The sequence below is a fragment of the Choloepus didactylus genome, chromosome 5 (genome assembly GCF_015220235.1).
Source record: "Choloepus didactylus isolate mChoDid1 chromosome 5, mChoDid1.pri, whole genome shotgun sequence".
NCBI classification, from domain to species: Eukaryota; Metazoa; Chordata; class Mammalia; order Pilosa; family Megalonychidae; genus Choloepus; species Choloepus didactylus.
This window is the reverse complement of record NC_051311.1, coordinates 35,274,522-35,299,959: the sequence shown is the minus strand read 5'-3', so window position 1 is coordinate 35,299,959 and position 25,438 is coordinate 35,274,522. Positions and strand designations below refer to the sequence as shown.

Below are 25,438 nucleotides of genomic sequence, written 5' to 3'. Positions count from 1 at the left end.
TTTTGATTAGATTAGTTCAGGTAAATTTGGCCATCCCAGTCAGGATGGGTCTTAATCCTATCACTAGAGTCCTTTATAAGAGAATGCAATTCAGACACATAGAGAGAAATCCATAGGAAGCAAGAAGCTGAATATTGATGGAATACAGAAGAGAAGGGAGATACCAGGAGATACTGCCATGTGCCTTGCTATGTGAACAAGCTTAGGACCAAAGATTGCCACCAGCCAGCCCCAGAATGCTTTGGGAAGAAGGCATCAGCTTAAAATGCCTTGATTTGGACTTTTGCCCAGCCTCAAGCTGTGAACAAATAAATTCTGATTGTTCAACCCGACCCATTTCATGGTATTCACTTTAGCAGCCTATGAGAGTAAAGCAGTATTTAACTGGTAAAAAACTCCTATCATAATTATCTCATGCATTTTGCTGTTGGAAACAAGGTCAAATCTTATGCAAGATCATAAAATTAGTAAACATTTTATGTAGCATTTTAGTTTTCCAAATTCTGAACACTTCCTAGAGTTTCCTTTATAGAGTTTTTTTTTTTTTTTTTTTTTTTTTTCTGCTGCAAAAAGCTTTATTGTTTACACTCGTTTCAGAACTTGTTAGAGAGTGGCAGGGTGGCTGGTTAAAAAGATGCCTCCTGGCTGGAGGAAGGGGCTCAGGCAAAAGCCTGGATGCCAGGGGAATGCAGAGGGGCCCCCTAAAGGCCTCTGGACTCCAGAGACTCCTAGTCGTGCTTGAGGGTGAGCCTTTCAAAGAGATACTCGCCCAGCAGCTCCTGAGGGACACCCAGCCTGCGGAGGTTGGTCAGGTGGTCGCCTATCTTCTTGATAAGTTTCACCTCCTCATCTAGGAAATGGTTCTCCAGGAAGTCACAGAGATGAGGGTCGGTATTGGCAGAACCCAAGGCATGCAGTTTCAAAAGATCCGTGTTCATGCCCCTCTCCAAGACCAGGGCGGCTTCCATGGCTTCCAGGGTATTACCCCACTCATCTGTGGGCGGCTTCTGCACATCCTGAAAGAGGGCACGGCCACCGCGCTGGTTTTGCATCTTCAAGAGACGCTCGGCGCCCTTGAGCTTCTCCTTCGCCAACTCGCGGAAGAAGTGGTCCACGCCCTTCAGGGCCACATCGTCAGGGTCGAAATAGAAGCCCAGAGAGAGGTAGGTGTAGGAGGCCTGCAGATGCTCGTTGACCAAGCGGTTGACAGATGCCTCCACATCGGCGGAATAATTCTGACGGATCTGGGAGCTCATGGTTGGTCGACAATGAGGAGCTAACCACACAGAAAAACGGTGTTAGCTGGTCCCGGAAACAGGAGCTGGCCCAGAAGTTGGTCCCGGAGGTTGCAACTGGAGAGGCAGTTGGAGGGTGGCCGAGGCAGAAGATGTGGGGGAAGCGTCCCCGGGACTGTTCCGTTCAAACACTGTTGAAGCAAGAGACAGATCCGCGGGACCACCGTGTGCGCTGCCCTTTATAGAGTTTTTATATCACCTCTGTCCATCCAGTACCTTCTTGCTGGATCAATATCCCTATCCTCAAAGGAAAAAGGAGATGATAATGGAATCGCATGAAAGTGCAAGGAATATGGCTTTTTGTGCCTCCCAGGAGCATTTGTATATTGAAAGTTGGCACAATGAAAAAGCGTAACTAATCTCATATGCATTCTTTCAACAAATGTTGTAGGCTATCTATTATTTGCTAAATGTTGGAGATATAAATGGGATAAAATTATACACAATTTTGGAATAAAATTAAATAGCATTTGCTGTCTAGAGGGAGATTTAGGCATGGAAAGGGCAATTTCAATGAAGGGTAAAACCTATTAATATAGAAAAACAATAGATTGTTATGGGAACACAGAGGAAGGACACTAAAACCACACTTGGGAGCATCAGAGAAGATTTCTTAGAATAAATGGCATCTCGATAGGATCAAGGAGAGAAAGGGGGGAAAGAGAGGGAACTAAAAATGATTAGTTCAGTATGATTTAAATATAGAATATGATTGATGGAAATAGTAAAAATTAAGCTGTAGACGTGGGCAGGTCAGGTCAGGAGGGCTTTTTAAGCAACATCAGTGTATTATGTTTTTTACTTCATTTAAAATCGGTGGGAAACCATTGAGGGTGTTAAGCAGGGGAATGATAGAAATGAGTGACTAAATGCATGAATGAATTCACATCAAGGTGCTCAATTAAGAACAGTATTTCCCACAGTGGATCCCATAGAGCAGTGTACAGAGAGAAAACAGGCTGAGTTCAAATAAATCAGGGAAACAATGGGCAAAACATTACTAAATAACCTTATTTTTTAGAGAACTTTCTCAAAGACTTTAATAAGATAATCTATCAAGTGGCTACCTAAGAAGGAGGAGAGTAAGCAGGATGTGCTGCACATCTGTTTGCCCCTCTATATGCACTCTCCACCATTCTCCAACTTTCTCTGTGCCCTGTTCAGAATCTGTCAACAAACTCCTCACTCTCTGGTTTCTGTTTGGGTTTAGCCAATGGGGACCATGGGCAGGTAAGAGGGAAATAATAGACAATGGTCAGGGTACTTACCCCTCTGGCTCCCTCCCCAGGGGATGGCTGCTGGCTGACTGCATACCTTAACTGAAAATCATACCTCTTATCCGGTCCCTCTCTGCAGAGTCATCTTTCCCTCTTTTGGTAACTCCTCACTCCCCTTCCATTGTGACAAGGTAGATTCAGTACCTTACTGCACTGTCTTGTAATTTTTGTATACATTGCCCAAACCTACGGCACATTTCAAAATGCCCAATTTGACCATTCCATCTGTTTTTTGCTGGGACCTTAAATAATCCCCTTTCTCTCAAACTTAATTGATTATAGAACTATTTTTCCATGAAGCATCTTACACGACTAGAATATACTTTCGCTAGTATGTATTGAGAGGTAACACAAGGAGAAGTGAACCAAGCTTCTTTGACCCTGCTCCCCTTACAGATCTGCTTCTCATATGTGGTTTAATCACTGGTTTCACAACGAGGTAGTCCTAATCCTAGTTGCACATGCTGGCATCAATCAGTACTTGTAAATACCCATGCTTAACTCATTCTATGTTAGGCAGTTCTGTTGGTCATAGGGCTCCTTAATCTGCCTCTTAGGCTCCCTTGAGCTAGGGAGCAAATGACTGCAAAATTTTCTTCTGGGAAACTGGAATTCACAGCCATTTTCTTCCATTTCTCCCCACCACTACACAAGGGTGGATTAGTAGCACAAGGATTAGTAACACCTTCTCTGGGAGCAGTTTCCCAGCCATGTTGGGGAGGAATTATGTTTCTTCCTTAAGTCCTGTGACTTTTGGCCATGTTACCAACATCAGCATTTCTGAAGAAGTTTTCTGAGATCTATAAGCTCATTAAACATAAGATAAAACACCAACTGCCATCCATACATGAATGCTGATGGAAAAGAGACTGACCATCAAGGCCTTAACAAATTTTGTTTGAAATTTTATGACTTTTTCTCCACAGATAAAGTAAAGCTGACCATTCACCTCTGTGTGAAGTATTTCTAAACTGTTAAAAGCCTGGGTTTAAGAAGCTATTAATAATCCTTGCTAAATTTTCATCTAAGAATACCAAAGAAATCTTCAATCTCAGTGTGGCTGCCACTGCTACTATTTCTACACCTTCCCTCATTTGCTTTGGATCAGTATTTTATACTTTTAACTACTTGAACTTACATATTGTCTTCGTCGGCAGCGTGGGTGAGCTAGTCGACTCTGAGTAAAGAGCTGAGAGTATATTGACAAGTGGAGGATTTGAGGTTCATAGTGGAGTCAGCCTATGGAGACCTTGAGTCTCATCTGAAATCTTTTGCCTGCATTCCAACAAGGACCCAGGAACCACTGCATGTTCTTGAGTGGGCAAAAAGACATTACATAAGAGGCCAAGAAGACATATTTTTTGCTGTCTTTCTTACTAAGTGGAATAAGTAGAAAGGATCTATCAGCTCTGTGCCTGCAGTCAGTATATGGGTTCACATGGAAGCAATCCCCAAGGCTGAGATGCATTCTTCAAGTCTGCAGTGTCAACATTTCTAATCACTCTAAGTTATCTCTCATAAAAGGTCATTGTATCTTTAATGACATTATCTGTGTTTGTCTGCTGCTGGTTAGGAAATGGCAAACCAAGTGCCTGCTCAGGGAAATTAATGCCCTCGCTTGTCACTTGCTTGCACAGTAAAAGCACTGGTTTCCCTTTCTTGCTGATTAACTAATGGTTTTGAACAAGAAAAGTGATGGGTAGAATGCTTCACCTATAGGGAAGACTGATAAAAGGGACTGACTACCGAAATATTTTCCATTTCAATGAGCTGTTCTTTCTGCTTAAATTAAATGAGCTTGTCAAAATAAATAACAAAGTATGGTCACTATGGGGTGGAAGCCTGGTACCTTAGTAGAGGAAATCTATCTGGAGGTGGGGGGGGGGTTGTTTCTCATTCACTCTCTTCCCTAGACAGGCAATCTCTGAAGATATTATTCATGCTCTATTCTTATTTAGAATTTATCCATTTCTTTCTGCCTTTGATACAAATTTTCCTCTTGAAAGTCAGAGTATTCTTTTCTGAATTTCTACTGTTTGCAGTCTGTACTCTGCAATTTTAGTTAAATTCTTTTTCCTTATATTATTATCACATTGCTCCATATGTGTTAACTTTACCATCTAAACAATCTGAGTTTTTTTGTGGCCATTGACCATGTCTTATACAACTCTGTATTCCGTATCTCACAGTGCACCATGCTGAGGACACAATAGGTTAAATCTGGCAGGAATAGCATGTATTTCTTCGTGTGTGTGTGTGTGTGTGTGTCCCAGCATCTATCTCTTCTTCTTCCTTTGGGGGAAAAATATGTAATAGTCTTCTAAATTGTTTGGGAAACCATTGCTTCCTCCATTATTGTAGATGTGCCCCCCACCAAGTCTGGGTTCATCACTTGGTGTGGCTTAATGTGAGACACACCAAATGGGCTGAGGAGGAAAACACCCATGGGAGGGCAGGGGAAAGTCCCAAATATGCCTCTGGCAGTGATTTTTCAACTGGCTTTAATACACATTAGAGATAAAGAAAGATAATCATCTTGGGTAACAGGTAACAGAGGTCTGGAGAACTTCATTAGTTCCTTATCTCAGTTATTTACTACTTCCTTTAGGATTTACATCCTCTGTGATACCTGGGCATGTTGCCTCCAAGTCTGGGGCAATAGATGAAAGCTTATTCATATCTGTCTGCAGACTTTACATTTATATATTGCTCCTCTGTGAGACTAAATGCTCAACTTCACAGCTTGCTTACAGTTTTAAAGCTTACATTTAAAAAGCTATCATTGCATTATCAGCCAGACCTTTTATGTAGGATTGAGCCATTCCCCAGCAACAGTCAGCTTAATCTCACTGTGCTGATTATAGTGATTGTTCAAGGATGGGCAGATAGACTAAGACAATCAGAGCCTTTGCTGGAATGTGAATTAAAGTTCACTCCCAACTTGTACCCCTGGGTACTACTAGAAACCATCCAGGGAGGAGAACCAACATTAGAATGAAGGCAGAGTTGAGAGACATTCTTGAGGACATCATTGAATCATGGGTTAAAGGCATGCCTGTAGACTCACCAATTTCAAACACCAGTAAAATTTTCTTTTGTTATCTAATCTAGTTTGAATCATGCTTTTTTGTTATTAATAACAAAATGGATACACAAGACAATTGCTAAATACTTCCATATGACTCACAAGCTGCCCCTACTTATGTAGACATTTTATATCTACTCAGATATCAGATATATTTTCAAACAGAATCATGTTAGGCAGTTTCTTCTTTTCATAATACTAATACTAAGTTACTTTTAGAAGAAGTATATTGCCACACTCCTTCAACCTGTAAGGAGAACTAGGTGATTAAGGAGAGGAAATAAGAAGCAAAGTTTTCCACGCCTATATTATCTCCCTTCATGGAAGGTTTCTTAGAAGTTCTGAGCAAAATGGACAAAGAGTAGCAATTGGAGAGGGGATGACTCCAAATTAGTTTTCAGCTTTTTCAACTTCTTCACACCACTCAATTGCTCCCTGGCTTTACTCTTACAAAAGGATTTTTTCATCTCTTCTAGCACAACTTTCCATTCTTTTTCTGCCTTCACCCTTCCACCCTATTCATGTGCCAAATATACACACCCTCCATATCATCTCTCATTACATTCAATGATTCTCCATAGCAGGGATTCTCAGTCTCAGCACTATAGATGTTTTTTGGCCAGATAATTCTTTGTTGTGGTGGACTGTCCTCTGCATAGCAGAATGCTTTAGCACTATCCGGGATGCCACTAAATACCAGAAGTAACCCTCCCCCACCCTCCCCACCCAGGGTGTGACAACAAAAAAGTGTTGTCACCTGGGGGACAAAATTGCTCCTTCCTCCATTTCAGAACCACTGTGCTATAAGAAGTAGAGGTAGTATACTTGGAAAAGTGACTTACCTCCCCTATTCCCCCTTTGGAGGTGCTGATTTATGCCTGTAGAATGCTTGAGTGATAAAAGCATATACTTTTGGAAGTGATGAAAGAATCAAGATATTTGGGGTTCTCAGAAATAGGATTCAATTCTACTAGTCTTGTTCAAATGCTCTTTACCTGTGCTAGCAGGTAGTGATTGGCATGCCTGTAACTATTTCCACCTCTACTGCATCAAGCTTAGTGATATTAGATATTAGAACCTGGAATTCTAATATTTGATTTGTACTCCTGGGTTTGGACAATTAGTGCACATAGTAAGTTTAAATAAACACTAATACATTATCTAAGAGTAAAAAAGTTACCACATGTGACCCCATTAATAGTTGACTTTCAGAAAACATGATGTTGAGGAATGGAGACATGAAACAGGTGAGGTCCTTTGGTTGTAGGAAGTTGGGGAGGATGTGGGTGGTGGCATCAATCCAATGCATAACAGAAACTTCAAAAAAGTGTATTGGAGTAGGGTGACTAACAAATACCTCTTACACTCTAAGACATTATGGTAAGATGATCATTTCCCATAGAGTGCTGAATTTACTTTAGTCCTGATATTGCGTGGATGAGAGCTTTACACCAGGTCATTCCTCACTGACTTGGATTGGATGGCCTTGAATTAATTCATGGCATCACTAAAAAGTTCAGAGAGATTAGCAACTTCAATACAAAGGGTTGAAGGAAAAAGAAAAAGTCCTCGTTATTCAATTATGTTGACCTACTGCCACAGATACAATATAATATGAGAAACAAATCACAAACCTTTCACTTTCAAGCTTTCAGATAGGTCATAAATGATCCCAACTGGATAACTGAGCTACTGTCTGAATAAAACTTAATTATATGAAGTATTTTGGGAAATATAATGATTCAACCACAGGGAATCATAGCCCTGGGAAGTGATCAGCATCTTACTAGACTTTTGCATCTAATTTGCAAATGGAAAGTAATTGTGATGACACAAATATTATTTAACACTCATCATCACTTCCCAAGCTTGTTCAGTAGTGCTGTATTTGGATTGAATGAACCAATGTTTTGTGGGACATGACAAAGCTTTTCCTTCAAGAGTTGCAGTCAGTATTATAGGGATTTAAAATTGATTTATGATCATTTGGGAGCAGAGGATCTTAAAGGAAAGGAACCTGTAAGTCAACAGTGATAAATCCCAGCTAGTTTGATTTCATAGACCATGACTCGCCTTGCTTATTCCCAACCCAGCGTTTTTGTCTTGGCTTAAAGACCCTGCCAATCTTCTCTATTTACTAAATCCAGGATGACTTGTCTTCCAGCCAAAAGCCAAGAGGAGCACACATGTAATTGAACAAGGTGGATTTAGTATTCATTGCAGCAAAAAGGATGCACATGATGGGAAACTATGGAGCATCTCAATTCGAGGGTGTTAGAAAAGACTTACTATAGGATTTGGGCTTGTACTAGGTAATTTTGGTGACATTTTAAGGAAGCAGGACTTTAGATGTCATCAGGAAGCAGGGAATTTCTATAATTGGGTACCTTAATAAATCTTATGTGGAAGAATAGAAGACTAGACAGAAGCTGAAGTTTTAATTTGTAAAGAGGCAACAGTCACTTGTACTAGCCATAGCCAGGATGGGAGGATATTTGGTCACTTTTGTGACTTGGATGATATTCACATTTTGCCTGTGTTCAAACATGATTTTAGAGTGGTCTTGTTTTTGTCTTGATCTATCACAATCACAGAGTGGCATTGTCTGATGTTGGTATTCTATGAAATTGATTATTTTCAACAGAAGAGCAAGACCAGCTGTGAGTACCAGGATAGCTTGTAGCAACACCAAGGCCTGGGTGACAGTGCCAGGCCAGCTCCTGGAAGGCAGGGGCTGCCTTTCTCTTTCTTCCCATTTAACTTATTGTCCAAATTGGGACATTTTAGAGAGTGAAAGGAGGTGCTACTGGTGTAAACTGGGACTATCCTAGGCAAACTGGTAGGGACACAAAAATCCTGCCCATTTCAATTCAACTCCCACTTTCTTCCAAAAGTCCCCTTCCTCATATTGTTTAAATGAATTAATCAATTTCATTTGACCTCCCAGTACAATGTTTCTCTTTTATATGATATTTTATGTTTTTATCAGTTATGGCACTACCAGGAAAGAGAATTGCACTAGGAGGTTTTACTTGAAGAAGCCTACTGAAGGCACTGATTGCAGAGGGGTGGGCAGGTTTAAGGGAGCCAGCATGGAATGCTGAGGCTAGCCACATCAGGATCTTTAACCACTGCTGGACTTAACAGGGCAGGGGAGAAAATGATGTTACCTGAGCCACGTGGGGCTGCGGCCACGAAGGGGCCTCTGGCTGCAGCTGTACTCCTGGAGGAAGCAGCCACTGCCTGGGGTATGGAAAGGTAGTCAGCAGGGAAGGGAGAAGAGTAAATATCCTGCCCCCTTTCCCTTCCCACTCTCCAATCACCTGCACTGCCCCCCACTGGCTGAAGCCAACCAGAAGCCAGCCAGTGGGGAGCCCAGGTAGCACAGTGCACGGCAGAGAGTGGATTCGAGGGTAGATGAGTAATAAGCAGCAAAACACATAATTATGACTCTTTATACTTAGAAACAAACTGTTTTGCATCATCTATATTCTCACTTTGTTCTCCTAACAGCCTCTTGAGGCAGGTCAAATAGCTCCATTACTTCCATTTTACAGAAGGGGAGAATGGGTCAGAGGTCAAAAAGTATCAGTGGGAATGTGGCCAGATAGTAGCAGGGACTGGCCACAGAGTTCCTGACAACCAGCTCAGTCAACATCAAAACAAGGGGTGAGTTGGGGTCTAGAGAAAGGGAGACTTTTCAACTACCAGGATATGTGTGGAGCAAGGAGAGCTGGTCAGATAAAGAACGGAGGCAGTGATTTGCGTGTGCTATATTCTCACTCAGCTATAGGCAGTGTCAATGAAGGCAATGTCTTTTGAGAGTTCCATAAATTATGGAAATCAAAATGGTTTTGAAAACATATAGGAGAGAAAATGAGCACAATCACCACCAAATAATTGTTTTCCCCCTTGCTGGCTATTTTTTCCTCCCACCTTGTTTTTTTTTTGTTGTTGTTGTTTAGATATGGTCATTGGGGACCTTTAATTCTGTAGCATTTGTTGAAATCTCACAAAGTTCTAACGAAAGCAAGTGGTGACAGATAAAGGAAGTGGTGGAGTGGTGAGGCTTCATCTACTATGAAGAGTAAAGGAAATTTTGATTAACTCAATTGTGAGAAAACAGAATTCTAGAAGACAGTTGGAGAGAATCTACGATCGGATTGCCAAGAGTGCTGCCAGGAAGAGGCGTTTGGACAGGATGTAGTTGTAAGGTAACATGTGTCCTCATGTGCCCTGGACAGTTTTGTTTTGGGCAATTATTAATAGCATTCCTTTTGCTCTCAGAAGTGTTGCCAATAAATGTTTTGATCATGAACCCTTTCTAATAGGAAATGGAAAATCACTGTAGGCTCAAATGCCCCAAGCTAGATAAGTGATTCCAGCTAATTATTCCTGTCTTTTGTTCCTGAGCCTACCCATGACCCAGGTCTGGCTTGGACTTTTACTCTGTCTTTGTCTCTGGATCCAGATACTGAATCTGGCTGAGACTGTCTTTTTTGTCTATTTCTCAGACCATCTGTTGGAGACACATAGCTCTGAGTTTGAAGTAGATCAAAACTTTGCATTGTCCCAGTCTCCAGAGACATGTATGTTTCCTATAAACATGAGTCTCTCTTCCCTCAGAGCATGTACAAGCAGTGACTTTCCCAGAGGGAGAAAACACATGCAGGCATAACAGGATACATGCAGAAAACGCGTGCAGGATAACAATGGGGAGAATTGAGGTCACTTTCCAGTAACCACATATTCGTGGAGCATGAGGGCACATTGTTGTTTTACATTCAGTTTCCAAACATCTCTGTGTCTTGACCAGCTTCAAGAAAAGCTTTGAAAACATCAAAACAGAATTCTGTCTGAAAATGTACTTAGAGCACTGTCTCAAAAACATTAGTGCCTTAAGTCCTGAATATCTAAGTATCTCTCAATCAGAATTGTTTCTTTCCTCTCTTCTCTGTTATGCATAACAATAACTAAGTGTGGGCTTATGATTTCTTTTTCACACAATGATAGACAATGCAGTGACCCCTCAAACTTCTAGACACCTAGGATAGTCTTGGAGTAGGTAGTTTTGCAGCTGTTTTAGAATGCTGTACTTTGCAACCTGAGAGCATTCAGTTAAGACGCTGTGATCATGAGTATCCCAGAGTGCCAGTCATCCAGGTTCCTGGGGCCTTGAGATGAGATCAAAAGGGATGTTAGAGGCAATCTAAGCAAGGCAACCTGAGAGGCATATGAAAACAACATCATTTTATCTTTGCTCAGGCTCTGTTTTCCAGGGAAACTGGGCTAAAATGACATCTGTCCAAGTCAGTGCATATGAACTTATCCCATTTCTTTTCAGAATGGCAATTGTGTCTATTTGTGTGACTATCCTGTAATTTCTTTAATGATTCTTCTGTTGAACATTTACATTGTTCTTTATCCTTCCTTATTAAGAGCTTTATTAAACATTTTTTTACATACATCATTGCATACCTCTGGAAGCTGAATTTTAGATGAAAAATATTTGATTTTTATATTTTGAGTTTATTGCCACATTCCCTTCAAAAACATTATTTTAATTTACATTTCCATTGTTTTAGTTTGCCAAAGCTGATGGAATGCTGTACACCAGAAATGGGTTGACTTTTACAGTAGGAATTTATTAACTTACAATTTACAGTACTGAGGCTGTGAAAATGTCTTGAGTCAAGGCATCAACAGGACGACTCCTTCCCCCCAAAGACTGGCTACCTGTGATCCTCAGCTCCTCTGTCACATGGCCAGGCACATGGAGACATCTGCTGGTCTCCCCTTCTCTCCCAGGTTTCATTGCTTCCAGCTTCTGGCTTCAGTGGCTTCCTTTCTGAGATTCTACATGTTTCTCTCTTTTAACTTCTGTCTCTCTTAGCTTCTGTGTCCTTTCTCTGTCAGCTTCTCTGCCTTTTTTTTTCTTTTTTTTTTTTTCCCTGTGTCTTCTCTGTATTTTATCCTCTTATAAAGTATTCCAGTAAAAGGATTAAGACCCAGCTGGCGCATGCATCAACTGAAATAACCTAATCAAAAGGTCCCACCCACAAAAGTTCTACACCCACAGGAATGGATTAGTTGATCTTTTCTGAACGTGATCTTTTCTGGGGAATATACAGCTTCAAACCATTATATCCATCAACAGTGAAGTGAGATCATCTCTTTCTCTTCACATTCTAGATATTATCTTTCAACTCCTTCCCAACCTGATAGGTTAAAAAAAATTGGCATCTCTCTATTTTCATTTGTATTTCTCTGGTCCTTGGTGAGGTCACTTATTTTTTGTCTGCTAATTATCTTGAGATTTCACTAGCCTAGTTTCCAAGGACAAGCCCTTCAAACTGTCTCTCAGATCTTTATGAAATGTCCCCTTGAGACTACCTCATATGTGTTCAGTGCAGTGTCTTGGGATTTTCTGTTCTTGCCTCAGTCATTTCACCCTGATGCTGCTTCTTCCACTAGTGACCCTGCTGTTGGTGCAGCTATCCTCTGCTGGTGACTGCCACTATTATTGCCATCTGGCATTGGGGAGGGGCAGCTTGTCACCTTGTAACTCTGCTGTATCACTGGACAGGATCTTTCATTTTCTACAGTAAATTGAATCTTTGCCATAACTTTTGATAAAAAAAAATGACTAAAGATTTGGGTCTAATTAAAAGAGGGTCCAATATAGAAACTAAAATAAAACTATCATGAAAAGGCAAATGTGAGCTAAGGTCCCTTTCTGTTCTTAAAATGAAAGCAAATCTTAACCTCCACCAGAGTACCACAGTGACATTTAGGGACCTAAAAGTCATCAGTATGTCAAATCAATCCTTACTATTTGAATGTTTTTATGCCTTGATAATATTGGTGTCATTGTTTATTAACAAGAAATTTTAAATTTGATACTTTACCTCCTTTATGCATACATACACACATACACATGTATATGTGTTATAAACTATATATATATATATATATATATATATATAGTTTATATATAGTATATGATAGATAGATAAATAAGGAGAGAGAGATGATAGAAAATACACCCAGAAACAAATAATAGTTAAGGAAAGGTAAATGAATAGACTTCTTTTTTTCAAGTTGTGCTTTTTCATCAGAAAGTGAGCCTGTGGTTCTCTTGACGATGTTTTGGTAGTCTAATATTAGGGCATAAAGGCACAAAATGCAGGGCTTATTCCACAAAAACTTTAGATGCAAAAGTATAGGTCACAATATGTCATCGCTATTAGATAAAAAGTTCCTACACTGCTTACTTTGGAGATAATTAAACTTCTAGTGACTGTATTAGAAATTTTCTGACAAATCTTTAACCTAACTGTATAGACTCTTAGAGAATATAATCAAAATTATTTGGAGTCAAAGAGAGTATCTTTTGGGAAAAATTCCAGTGTTACCAGGTGTGGGTTAAGTGATATGCTTTGATGGGCAAGAATAAGAGCCATAGATCAACAAGAATAAGAGAAAATCCCTTGATCCTCTTCTCTCCAGACTTTCTGTGTTTGCTAAATGCTCTTTTCTGAAATTTTCTCTCTCTTCCCATGTTTCTTAATCCCTTTGTTGTGTGTGTTGAAATTTCTCTCTTCCTTCAAAATTTGCTTCAAATGCCATCTCTTCAGTGAGAACCCCTGAGGTCCAAATGGGCTTGACCATTCTGTTCCTTGACTCTCTGTTGTTGTATGTATAGCACTAATGTCAGCAATCATGTTACATTATGTATTTTGAATTTCTCTGACTGTTCAATCTCCTCTTTTAGTAATTTATACTGGGGATAAATATAACGCATGGAAGTCGAGAAAGAGGTGAAAAACACAAGGACAATTTTGCATGCCCTTAAATTTTATCAGATACAGCTCATATTCCCTACAAAGCATGGACACTGTGGTGGAGCTCCCCCCTCTTGTCTACTTGACTGAATAGTTCAAGAACTCTAACATCTGTAGAAAGAAATGCTCCCTAGAAAGGTGAACTTCATTTTCCCCAGGGCCCACCGTGTGCGTAGCACCTAGAATTCAAATTTGTGCCTCTTCAAAAGCCTTTCTGTTACTCAGTTTTCTCTTTTGACTCTCATCCTCTCAACCATCTCCAATTGTCCTCCTCCCTGGCCCCCACAAACCAGGGCTTGTGCCCCTATATGACTTGACCACAATGAGACTTTCTGAGGCAGACAGCCCCTATATTAACTTTCAACTCAGGCTTTGTCCTCTGATTCTCCCCATTTTTAAAAACTTCAATGACAATACATTTGGGATAAGCTGCAGTACTGACCTGAGACAAGGTTAGGGGGAACTCCTGCCCTGATCCCATGCCAGAAAAGGCTTCAGTCTATCCCTCTTCCTGCTTCCTCCCTTCACTGTGATTAGGAGTTCCTTGTGCCAGAGGATACGCCTACACAGAACTAGCTCCACCTCCCATTTTTTTAGGCCATGCTCTAGGAACCCAAGATCTGGATATTCTTTGCCCAAATGCCCCAAAGCAGAGTCCAGAGCCTGCATGGAACCTCCTTTCTAGGTGATTCTCTTGAAAGCAGATTGTACTCCTGGTATGTACACCCCTAGGCACAAGGGATGGCCAAGAAGATGCTGAGTGTGGTGGGTTTGGGGAGGGAATATGGACTGAGCTGGCACGTGAAGCTTATGGTTGCTACACAAGTATGATGGAGACCCTTCTTGGTGGAGGGATGGAGTTAGGGGTAGGTTATGGGCTCAGGACAAGAGGACAACTTTCTGACATCCCATTGAAGCACAGAATTTCAAGGATTTCGAACACTTTAAATTTGAACCCAGTCTTCTAGATAATTATTAAAACATATTAGAAATGAAAATATAAAACAAGCAAATAATCTCAAATAAATTGCTTGGAGACAGATCTTATGTGAGTATCCATTTTCACTTTCACCCCAGGTCCTATAAATATTAATGGTGTCTTGGTACACTATATCTGATACCCAATTTAAGAGATACAGTTCTGAAGTTAGTGGATGTTACAAATCCAACTTGACCTCCATTTTTGCCTCTCAAGATTTCCCGCCATCCTGATTTATATATTTATGCAAGATTCCATGGGTAGTGAATCTTCAGCATACTTCCTGACCCATGATAAATGCACAATAAATACTGGGCAAATTAATAACCGTTAGAAAAACTTTGTCTTTTTTAGTACTTGATGCTGGGATTCTTCACTTTGCCATTATTTGCCAAGTAATATTTTTGGAATTTCTTTTTCTCTCTGGGATGTAGGGTTTGTCTGTGCTGTCCTGAACATAATGGTATAGCATAAGCATTTTCAAACTGCTTCTCTAACAACTTATACATGAATTATGTGGAAATTTAAATTTCCAGGCCTAGGTTAGAGGATGTCAGATTTGGAGTCATGCAGTCCTTTAGTCACTGTAAATCATGACATTTGATAAAAGCAGAACTGCGTGCTCAACTCTTCCACAGAATGATCAGAGAGAGGCCCATCAGCTTTTGTCAGGACTCTCACCTTAGGTTTGTTTGTAGCCTAAGCCAAGTCCTACTCACACTTCTCATCTACTGAGGGAGACAGTACTGAGGATCCCTTGTGGATTCCAAGTGGACACTGGGTCCCTGATTCCTAGCTGGTCCTTTGTCCCTACCCATCAAGTATAAATGGATCAAGGACTTACTATAGAACTGTTTTAAATTTTTGAGAAGAAAATATATAATATGCTTTTGACTTTGAGGAAGGAAAAGTTTTTTAAACAGAAATACTAACCATAAAACAAAAGAATGAAAAATTTGATTGTTTTAACATTAAAATTTTTGATTCATGAAAAGGCACTGTTGTAATGAAAAAAAATCACAAACTTGGAAAAGATATTTGTAACACACATATTAAAGTGCTATCATCAGAATTTATAAAAAAATTAAAACATTAAAAAAAGAAATAGAAAATGATCAAAAGATATGTTCAGGCATTTTACCATAGAGGAAAAAAGAAATGGCCAAAAATATATAAAGATATATTCCATTTTATTATTTATCATATTGGCAAATTTAAGGAATATTCTCATATTAAATGGTAGAAAGGATGTGAACCAAGGAGAACTTGTCACACTCATTGTTGGTGAGAAAATAAATGGAACATTGTTTTCAAAAAAATATTGATGTTTTCTTGTAAGTTAAACATTTGCATACCCAACTGGAAAAAAATCCAAATTCCCACTGACAAAAAAATAGATTGTAGCTTGATTTTAAGAGATAAAATTCAAACCTCAAGGGATGGTTCCAAGGATGAGTGTCATGTTTAGCAATGTTTAGCAAGATTGCAGGATACAAGATCAATATATGAAAATTAATTGTATTTCTATATATTTGCAATGAATAATCAGAAAATGAAATAAAAATTGCATTTACACTTGCATCAAAATAATAAAACATGTAGGAATAAATTTAATGAAAGGGGTGTAAAGCTTATACAGTGTAAATAACAAAATATTGTTGAAAGATATAAAGATCTACATAAATGAAAGATACTCATTTTCTTAAAATGGAAGACTTAATATTGTTAAAATGGCAATATTCCCTAGATAGATCTACAGATTAATATAATCCCTGTCAAAATCTCTTCTGGCTTCTTTATAGAAATTGACAATTTCATATGGAAATTCAAGGGACCCAGAATACCTAAAACAATCTTGAAAAAGAACAGAGTTCAAGGAATATACTAAAAATTTTAATTGTACATATTTTATACATTTTTTATTGCAAAATTTGACATATATACATAACACTGATAACTTTCAAAGTATGATTTAACAAGCAGTTAAAAAGCAATTTCAAAGAATGTTATGGGTTACAGTTCCACAATTTCAGTTATTTCCATATTGCTAAATATAACATATATGCAGAAAGATGATAACTTTCAAAGCACAATTTAACAAGTAGTTATATAGATAATTTCAAAGAACGTTATGGGTATGGTTCCAGAGTTTCGGTCTTTTCCTTATTGTGAAATGTAAGAACTATACAGAAAAGTGATAACTTTCAAAGTACAATATAATGGGTAGCTATAGAGCAAATTTCAAAAAATGTTATGGGTTACAGTTCCACCTTTTCAGTTATTTCCTTCTAGCTATCCTAATAACCTAGCATCTAAAAAATATTATGTAAAGATTCAGTATTCATAATCCTTTGTTAAATCATTTGTTTATTGCTACTCCTTCCTCTTGTTTAATCACTTTCTCAATCTTCAGGGGTGTCTAGGCAGAGACTACCCTAATATGATAACCTTTTTTGATGAAGTCTTTTGAGGCACAGAAGCTTTTGATTTTGAGGAGTTCCCATTTATCTATTTTTTCTTTCATTGCTTGTGCTTTTGGTGTAAGGTCTAAGAAGATACCTCCTACAACCAGATCTTGAAGATGTTGCCCTATGTTATCTTCTAGGAGTTTTATGGTATCATTCACTTATATTGAGGTCTTCGATCCAATTTGAATTAATTTTTGTATCCGGTGAGTAGGGGTATTCCTTCATTCTTTTGGATATGGATATCCAGTTCTCCAAGCCCCATTTGTTGAAGAGAGTGTTCTGTCCCAGTTCAGTGGATTTGGGGGCCTTATCAAAAATCAATTGACCTTAGATCTGGGGGTCTATTTCTGAACTCTCAATTTTATTCCATTGATCAATGTCTATCTTTGTGCCAGTACCATGCTGTTTTGACTACTGTGGCTTTATAGTAGGCTTCAAAGTCAGGAAGTATAATTCCTGCCACTTCATTCTTCTTTTTTAGTGTTTTTAGCAATTTGAGGCAGCTTCCGCTTCCAAATGAATTTGACAAGTAGCTTTTCTAAGTCTGAAAAGTAGGTTGTTGGAATTTTAATTGGAATTGCATTGAATCTGCAGATCAGCTTAGGTAGAATTGACATCTTAACAAAGATTCGCCTTTCTATCCATGAACACAGAATATCTTTCCACCTCTTCAGATCCCCTTTTATTTCTTTTAGTAAAGTTATATAATTTCCTGTGTAGAAGTCTTTTACATCTTTGGTTAAGTTTATTCCTAGGTACTTGATTTTTTAGTTGCTATTGTGAATGGAATTTTTTTTTCTTGAGTTTCTCTTCAGTTAGGTCATTTCTAGTGTACAGGAACATTACTGACTTTCGCATATTCATCTTGTATCCCACCGCTTTGCTGAATTTGTTTATTAGTTCAATCAGCTGTGTCATCAATTTCTCAGGATTTTCCAAATATACAATCATATTATCTGCAAATAATGACAGTTTAACTTCTTCCTTTCCAATTTGGATGCCTTTTATTTCTTTGTCTTGCTGGATTGCTATGGCTAGAACTTTTAGCACAATGTTGAATAACGGTGACAGTTGGCATTGTTGTCTCATTCCCGATCTTAAGGGGAGGGCTTTCAGCCTCTCATCACTGAATACTATGCTGGCTGTGGGTTTTTCATATATGCCCTTTATCATATGAGAAAGTTTCCTTCAATTCCTACCTTTTGAAGTGATTTTATCAAAAAAGGATGCTGAGTTTTGTCAAATGCTTTTACAGCATCTATTGAAATGATCATTTGATTTTTGCCTTTTTATTTGTTAATGTGCTGTTTTACACTGATTTACTTTCTTACACTGAACCACCTTTGCATGAGTGGGATGAACCCCACTTAGTTGTGGTGTATGATTCTTTTAATGTATCTTTGGATTGATTTGCAAGTATTTTGTTGAGAATTTTTGTATCTATATTCATTAGAGACTGCCCTGTAGTTTTCCTTTCTTGTAGCATCTTTATCTGGTTTTGGTATTAGAGTGATGTTAGTTTCATAAACTGAGTTAGGTAGTGTTTCATTTTCTTCAATTTTTTTGAAAGAGTTTGAGCAGGAATGACATCAGTTCTTTTTGGAAAGTTTGGTAGAATTCCCTTGTGAAGCCAACTGGCCCTGGACTTTCATTTGTAGAAAGCTTTTTGTAGACTGATTGGATCTCTTTACTTGGCGATTGGTTTGTTGAGGTCTTCTGTTTCTTCTTGGGTCAGTCTAGGCTGTTCTTGTGTTTCTATGAAATTACCCATTTCCTCTAAATAGCCTAATTTGTTGGCATACAGTTGTTTATAATATCTTCTAATGAGTTTTTAAATTTTTTCATGATCCACAGTAATGTACCCCCCTCTCAATTATGATTTTATTTGGATCTTCCCTGTTTTTGTCTTTGTCAGTCTAGCTAAAGGTTTGTCAATCTTGTTGATCTTCTCAAAGAACCAACTTTTGGTTATATTAATCTGTTTTTTTTCCCATATCCTTTATTTCTGCTTTTATCCTTGTTATTTCTTTTCTTCAACTTGCTTTAGACTTAGTTTGCTGATCATTCTCTAGCTTCTTCATTTGTTCATTAGTTCACTGATTTTAGCTCTTCCTTCCTTTTATAATGTATGCATTTAGAGCTATAAAATTCCCCCTCAGCACTGCCTTCATGGCATCCCATAGGTTTTGATATGTTGTGTTCTTATTTTCATTCATCTCTAGAAATTTAGCAATTTCTCTTGAATTTCTTCTTTGACTGTCAGATATTTGTGAGTGTTCTAGATCTTTGATGGATATTGACTTATAGTTGCATTCCTTTATGGTCAGAGAATGTGCTTTGAATAAAATTTATTGGGGCTTGTTTTATGCCCCAGTATATGACCTATCCTGGAGAACATTCCATGAGCACTAGAAAAGAATGTATATCCTGGTAATTTGGGATGTAACACTATATATGTCTATTAAGTCTAATTCATTTATTACATTGTTTAGGTTCTCAATTTCCTTATTCATCTTCTGTCTGGTTGATCTATCTATAGAAGACAATGACATATTGAAGTCTCCCATGATTATTGTAGGAATGTCTATTGCTTCCTTCAGTTTTGTCAATGTTTGTCTCATGTACTTTGGAGCACCTTGATTGGGTGCATACTCATTCATGATTGCTATTTCTTCTTGGTGAATTGTCCTTTTTATTAGTATATAATGTCTTTCTTTGTCTCTTATGACATCCTTGCATTTAAAGTCTATTTTATCTGATATTAGTATTGGTACCCCAGCTTTCTTTTGGTTTTAGCTTGCATGAAATATTTTTTCCATCCTTTCACTTTCAATCTCTTTGTATCACTGGGCCCAAGATGAGTCTCTTGTAAACAGCATATTGATGGTTCATATTTTTAAACCCTTTCTGCCAATCTATTTCTTTTAATTGGGGAGTTTAATCCCTTCACTTTCAATGTTATTATTGTGAAGGCAGGTCTTGAATCAACCATCTTATCCTTTGGTTCTTATTTGTCAGATCTCTTCCCCCCTCCTTTTTTTCCCTTTAAATTTCTCTTATTAATACTCTTCAGTTCTGTGCCCTTCTCCAGACCTCTCTCTCCTTTCTTTTTTCTCAGCTGGTAGAACTCCCTTTAGTGTTTCTTGCAACACAGGTCTTTTGTTAACAAATTCTCTCAGCATTTGTTTGTCTGTGAAAATTTTAAACTCTCCCTCAATTTTGAAGGTGAGCTTTGCACAAAAAGAATTCTTGGCTGGCAATTTTTCTCTTTTATAATCTTAAATATATCATACCATTGCCTTCTCACCTCCAAGTACCCACTGAGTAGTCAGTACTTAGTCTTATGTGTTTTCCCTTATTTGTGGTTAATTGCTTCTCTCATGCTGCTTTCAGGATTTTCTTCTTCTCTTCAGCATTTGGCAATCTAATCCCAAGTATATGTCTCAGAGTGGTTTTATTTGGATTTACTGTATTTGGAGATCATTGGACATCTTGGATTTGTATACTTATGCCATTTAGAAGGGTTGGGAAGTTTTCCCCAAATATGTCTTGAAACACTCTTTCTAGCCTTTTACTCCTCTCTTTTCCTTCTGGGATACCAGTGGTTCTTATATTTGTGCACTTCATGTTGTCCATCATTTCCCTGCAATCTATTTCAAATATTTCAATTTTTTCCACCATTTGTTCTTTTGTATGTTCACATTCCATTGTTCTGTCATGTATCCATTCTTGTTTCTCTTTAAATTTGTTGTTGTATGTCTCTAGTATATTTTTATTTTGATCAACAGTATCTTTTATTTCCATAAAATCTGCAGTTTTTTTAATTTACTCTTTCAAATTCTCCTTTATGCTCTTCTAGGGTCTTCTTGATGTCCTTTATGTCTTTAGCCATCTTGCTAAAGTTGTTTTGGAGATGTGTGTGTACTTCTTTAATTAATTGCTCCAAATTTTGTATTTCTTCCAGTTTTTAAATTTTTCATTTGACTTGTCTATATCTTCCTGTTTCTTCATGTGCTTTATGATTTTCTGTTGTCTTTGGGTCATTTGCTTATCTTGGTAAGATTATTTTGGGAAATGCAGGATTATGTGAGCATTTATATATAATTTGGCAGAGCTACAGCTTGTTGGAGTGCACTTCCCCTGTCCTACCAACAGATGGCACTCTTTAGCCACCTCTTACTCTCAAGCCAGCTCTCCCCCAACTTCATCTGTGCACTGGGTGGGGCCCAAACCAGTTGGAAATCCAATCAGTGCACCATTTTTCCATGTGCACTTGGGACTGCCAGCCCTGTAGGAGGGGGTCTGGGTCCTGCACAGTTTGGCAGGGAGTCCACTCTAGGGCTCAGTTGTCCTGGCAATTCTCAGGGATGTGAGTGGACCACTCTGGGGCTGTGGAGCTGCATGTCTCATGTTCCAGCTCAAATGGACTACAGTCCCTGTCTGCTGTGTGCCTTAAGTCCCTTGGGTTGGGGAGAGGCACCCAGAGCTTCCATGCAGTGTCCTTGCCTCTCAGCAGTGCACACCATGGACTTCTGTAGAGGAAGAGTGAGTGTGGTCATAACCAGTCTGCCAAATCCTAGGTTCCCTCACAGGAGCTTTCAGTGGTGGGCCTTTGAAGAATTGTCTCCCCAGCCAACTTCTGAGATGGGTACACAGGGCTTGAAAAGCTGCTTGCTCTGCACTCAGAGGCAAGATCTAGCCACCAGTCCCTGGCAAGGGAGCTCTCAGCTGCAGGGCTATGAAGGGTTATCTCCCCAGTCAATTGCTAAGATGAGTGCACAGGGCATGGAAAACAGTTCCCTTCCGTGTTTGTCCACTGGCTCCAGCTGTCAGTCTCTGGCACAGGAGCTCTCAGCCATGGGGCTGTGAAGGATTATCTCCCCAGCTAATTGCTGAGATGGGTGCATGGGGCTTGGAAAGCTACTTACTCCACACTCATTAGCTGACTCCAGCCACCCATCCCCAGTGGTGGTCCAGGCCAAACATACTCACAAGTCCTTACAAATGCATTCTCTCTGCCTCTCCAGCTAGGTTCCCACTATGTGATGTAGAAGACCCTGTCTGGCTGGTGACACTGTGGAACTGCTGCTCTGGAGTGCTTTTTTGCCCTTTATCTAGTCTTTTTCATGGAGGAGATTTTACTCTGCCTCTCCTAATCCACCATCTTCCTGGAAGTCTCCAATGTGTCAATTGTACATTTTTAATGGGTGAAATATATAGTATATGACTTACATTCTCAATAAAGCTGTTGCCAGGAAAAAAAAAGGTGAGCACACAATTTAAAGTTTTAGTGTGAATAATGTAAGAAAGAATAAAATGAAGGAGACGGATCCATGAGAATCTTCCAATGCTTGGCCAAAAATATTCCTTGTGTATTTTGTGTCCCCAGCTCCCAACGTAATGACTGGCCATCTCCAATTGCAGACCTGACAAATCTACAATTTCCAATGGATGGGAGGTTTGGAGAGGACATCTGTCCCTGGAACAGGCTCTCATAGACAATACAGTCAAAGCTGAATAGAGTAATTATAACTTTTTGATAGGTGACCCAAGGCAAAGTTTTTTCTCTAAGACCGCACAAGCCTTGGAACCGGTTCAAAAATGACTTATTGACCCTATATCTATTCTCTTTTCAATGACATTTTTCTTATAGACTTACAACAGAAAGTAAGAACAAGAGAAACAGCAGTAGTAAAAAAAAGACATGTTTCTACCAACATTAAGAGTTTTCAAATCTGATCAGATAATCAAAGGATTTCTAAAAACAGTTACTCATCACTAAGAAACAAAATAAACTTGGTGTTTGGGAGCTCACTGAAAAGAGATCATAGCTCAGACCTCCTGCGTGGGCGGCTCCTGGGGCCTCAAACTGTTCTCAGTCAAGATTATTGAGATATGGCAGCAAGACGGTCTTGGTTGGATCTCAGAAAAATCTCCAGGATTATCAGCTGTCAGTTTCTTCAGAAGATCACCATAACAAGTGTGTTGAATATACAAAGTTATGTCTATTAAACTTAGTGCAGTAAAGGAGTGAACCACCTTGACAAAAAATTTTAGTTGTATCTCAGAAGGGGAATACAGGAGGTATATGTGTTGGATTGGGTGCCTGGGCTGAGTAATTTAAGAAGGGTCTTACAAGGAGAATAACTGTTTGGTATTGGACAAAGTCCATGAAAGCTCTGGATTGGTGAGCACATTGAGATGGGATTCTTACAGTGAATATTGATGAACAAGCCATTTGTCTTCATAAGTAACTATTCTCTTTGGTTCTGAGACTTAGCTATTTGCCTCAGGAAATACTTGCTTCTGAAAGATAAGTTATGTTTGCCTCACCAAGTACTGCTTAACAGAAAATAGGAAAGAATGCTTTTTCCTAGAATTGTTTAGCACATTTTGGAAATACATGAAGACCACTCAAATGAGAACAAACAGAGGCTGTTTATTCAGAGCTTGCTATAGCATGGAGTCTGCCACTGTTGCTTGTGCTTGGCAGAAACTGAAAGGTAGCAAGGGGAGTGGGGAAGTTTTACGGTGAAAAGAAAGATAAGCTTCAAATATGCTCTGCTTGGAGGTTGTTGGCATGGGGAAGCTGTAAGTAGGCTAACTAGAAGAGAGATATCTTATGCGATTGGTTTAGGAAGCACATTTCACTTTCTCTGCTTGGTCCTGAGTTGGAAGTAGGAGCAAAAGTATAGGGAAACTGGCAATCATTGACCCTGTCCTTACTTTTTTGGTCTGATTGCTGCAGAGGTTGTGGTTTGGCTTCCTGGGCTGGTTACTAGCTGTAGTTCAGAGTTTTGTTGTCATATGTCATCTGGCCACTGTCCATTTTTATATTCAGTTCTTCAACACAGACACGAAAGTATGTTGGTTTCCGTTCTCAATTACAAATGGCCCAAAATGTATAGCTGTGGTTAAAACCATATTTTTAAATTGTCAAACTAGAAATAATCCAAGATGTTTGAACTTTTATAAATCAAACTGAGAAGATAAACTTACAAACAAGAAGTTTTTAAAATTTGTGGGATTTTGCATATATAAGAGAAAAGCAAGTGAATATGTAATTATCTTTAATTAAAGATAATATGCATTGTTTTTAGGTGATGTTACTTTAGCCATCTTCTAGCAAAGAGATTTTCTTCAAGATCTCTTCAGAGTCCCACATGGAAGCTTGCAATAGAGAGTAAGTCTTGGTGTAGTTAAGCAACCTCATTTAGGTATTTCTGAAGACCCAGTGAATCACAGTGATGATGTTGCCCTGTCATTACTTTCCTTAAGCATAGACTTCTGTGATATTCAAGTTTCTGCTTTCCATTTAGTTTCCCTAAGTCAACATCCAATTGAACTCCCTATTCATCCTACTGGTTCTCAGTAACTTCCATAAAGTCTGTCCTTTGACTCTCTCTAAAAGTTCATATTCCTTTCCCAGATTATACAAATTTAAAGAACAGATTAAGATTTTATACCTTTTTTTAAGAGTACTAAACTGAAACTCATAAAGAAACAAATTATTTCTTCAAAAGGTTATTACATAGTACTTTGTGAGATTTGGTTCAATTCAAGTCTTGGTTCAATGAAAGTCTGACAAATATGCACAGCTTATAACAAAACCATATCTCTACACGTGTCAAGTGAGAAGAGGCCTGGTGTGCCTTCTATGTATTGACAGCATTGTGTGATATTCAGGGAACCAATTTCTTATTTCTAGTCTGGTTTCTCTCACTATATTGTTTTAATCTTCACTCTCATTGGTAATACAGTGTCTGGCTCAGAATAAGCCTTCAATGTATGTTTGCAGAATGCCTTTTGAAATGTGTGACATTTCATATTACTGATCGAAACCTGGGTTGTCTTATATCTCAGTGGGATTTCTGATTTTCTGATGGGCCCTTATCACTGCTCTCTGGCCCCTCATCAGTACAGTCTAAGCTTTGCCTGTGAGGTATTTCATAAAGTGCATCTTTCTATTACAGAGAGTGTAATTTGGCAGAACAGTGTGTGAGTGCAGGACAGACATGTGGCTAAGACTCTGTGTATCATACAGTCAGCTTGTGTGTGGCTGCATTTCATCTATTTTTCATCCATTTTTGTTCAAAAGAGGGAGTTTTCAATCCCTGATCAAATGGAGGCTCCTTAGCTGTCTTAAGCTCGTGTCACCCTTCTTTTTCTGGATTGTCAGATGGAGTTCACATGCTGTAACAGTGATGTATCTGTCGAAATAGCATCTCTTCCAAAAAATGTTACCCTTTGGATCAAATGTGCCAGGAGGCTCTGTCATTGCATGTTGCCATAGTTTTATTTCTTGAAATAATAGTTCTGGACAGTATTCCATTGGATGGATGTGCCACAATTTATTTATTCATTCACTAGTCATTTGACATTTCAGCTGTTTCCAGTCATGGTCAAATATTTTTAAAACTGTTATAACTATCCATATACAGATTTTTGTGTGGACATATATTTTCATTTCTCACAGGAAAATATTTAAAA

The 25,438-nt window shown here is 38.8% G+C and overlaps 1 protein-coding gene and 1 long non-coding RNA gene across 2 annotated transcripts in view; one reads left to right on the top strand and one right to left on the bottom strand.

Moving 5' to 3' along the window:
* Positions 1–22,038, top strand: part of LOC119534832 — a 259,987-nt gene extending 237,949 nt beyond the window's left edge. Inside the window, exon 3 of the long non-coding RNA XR_005217121.1 lies at positions 21,976–22,038. This is a non-coding gene — a long non-coding RNA (uncharacterized LOC119534832). The remainder of the gene's footprint in view (positions 1–21,975) is intronic.
* On the bottom strand, positions 562–1,461 carry LOC119534831 (ferritin light chain-like). Its single transcript, XM_037837391.1, has one exon. The coding sequence runs from the start codon at positions 1,254–1,256 to the stop codon at positions 729–731; it is 528 nt and encodes a 175-aa protein (XP_037693319.1). The 5' UTR covers positions 1,257–1,461; the 3' UTR covers positions 562–728.
* Positions 22,039–25,438: the final 3,400 nt, after the last annotated feature.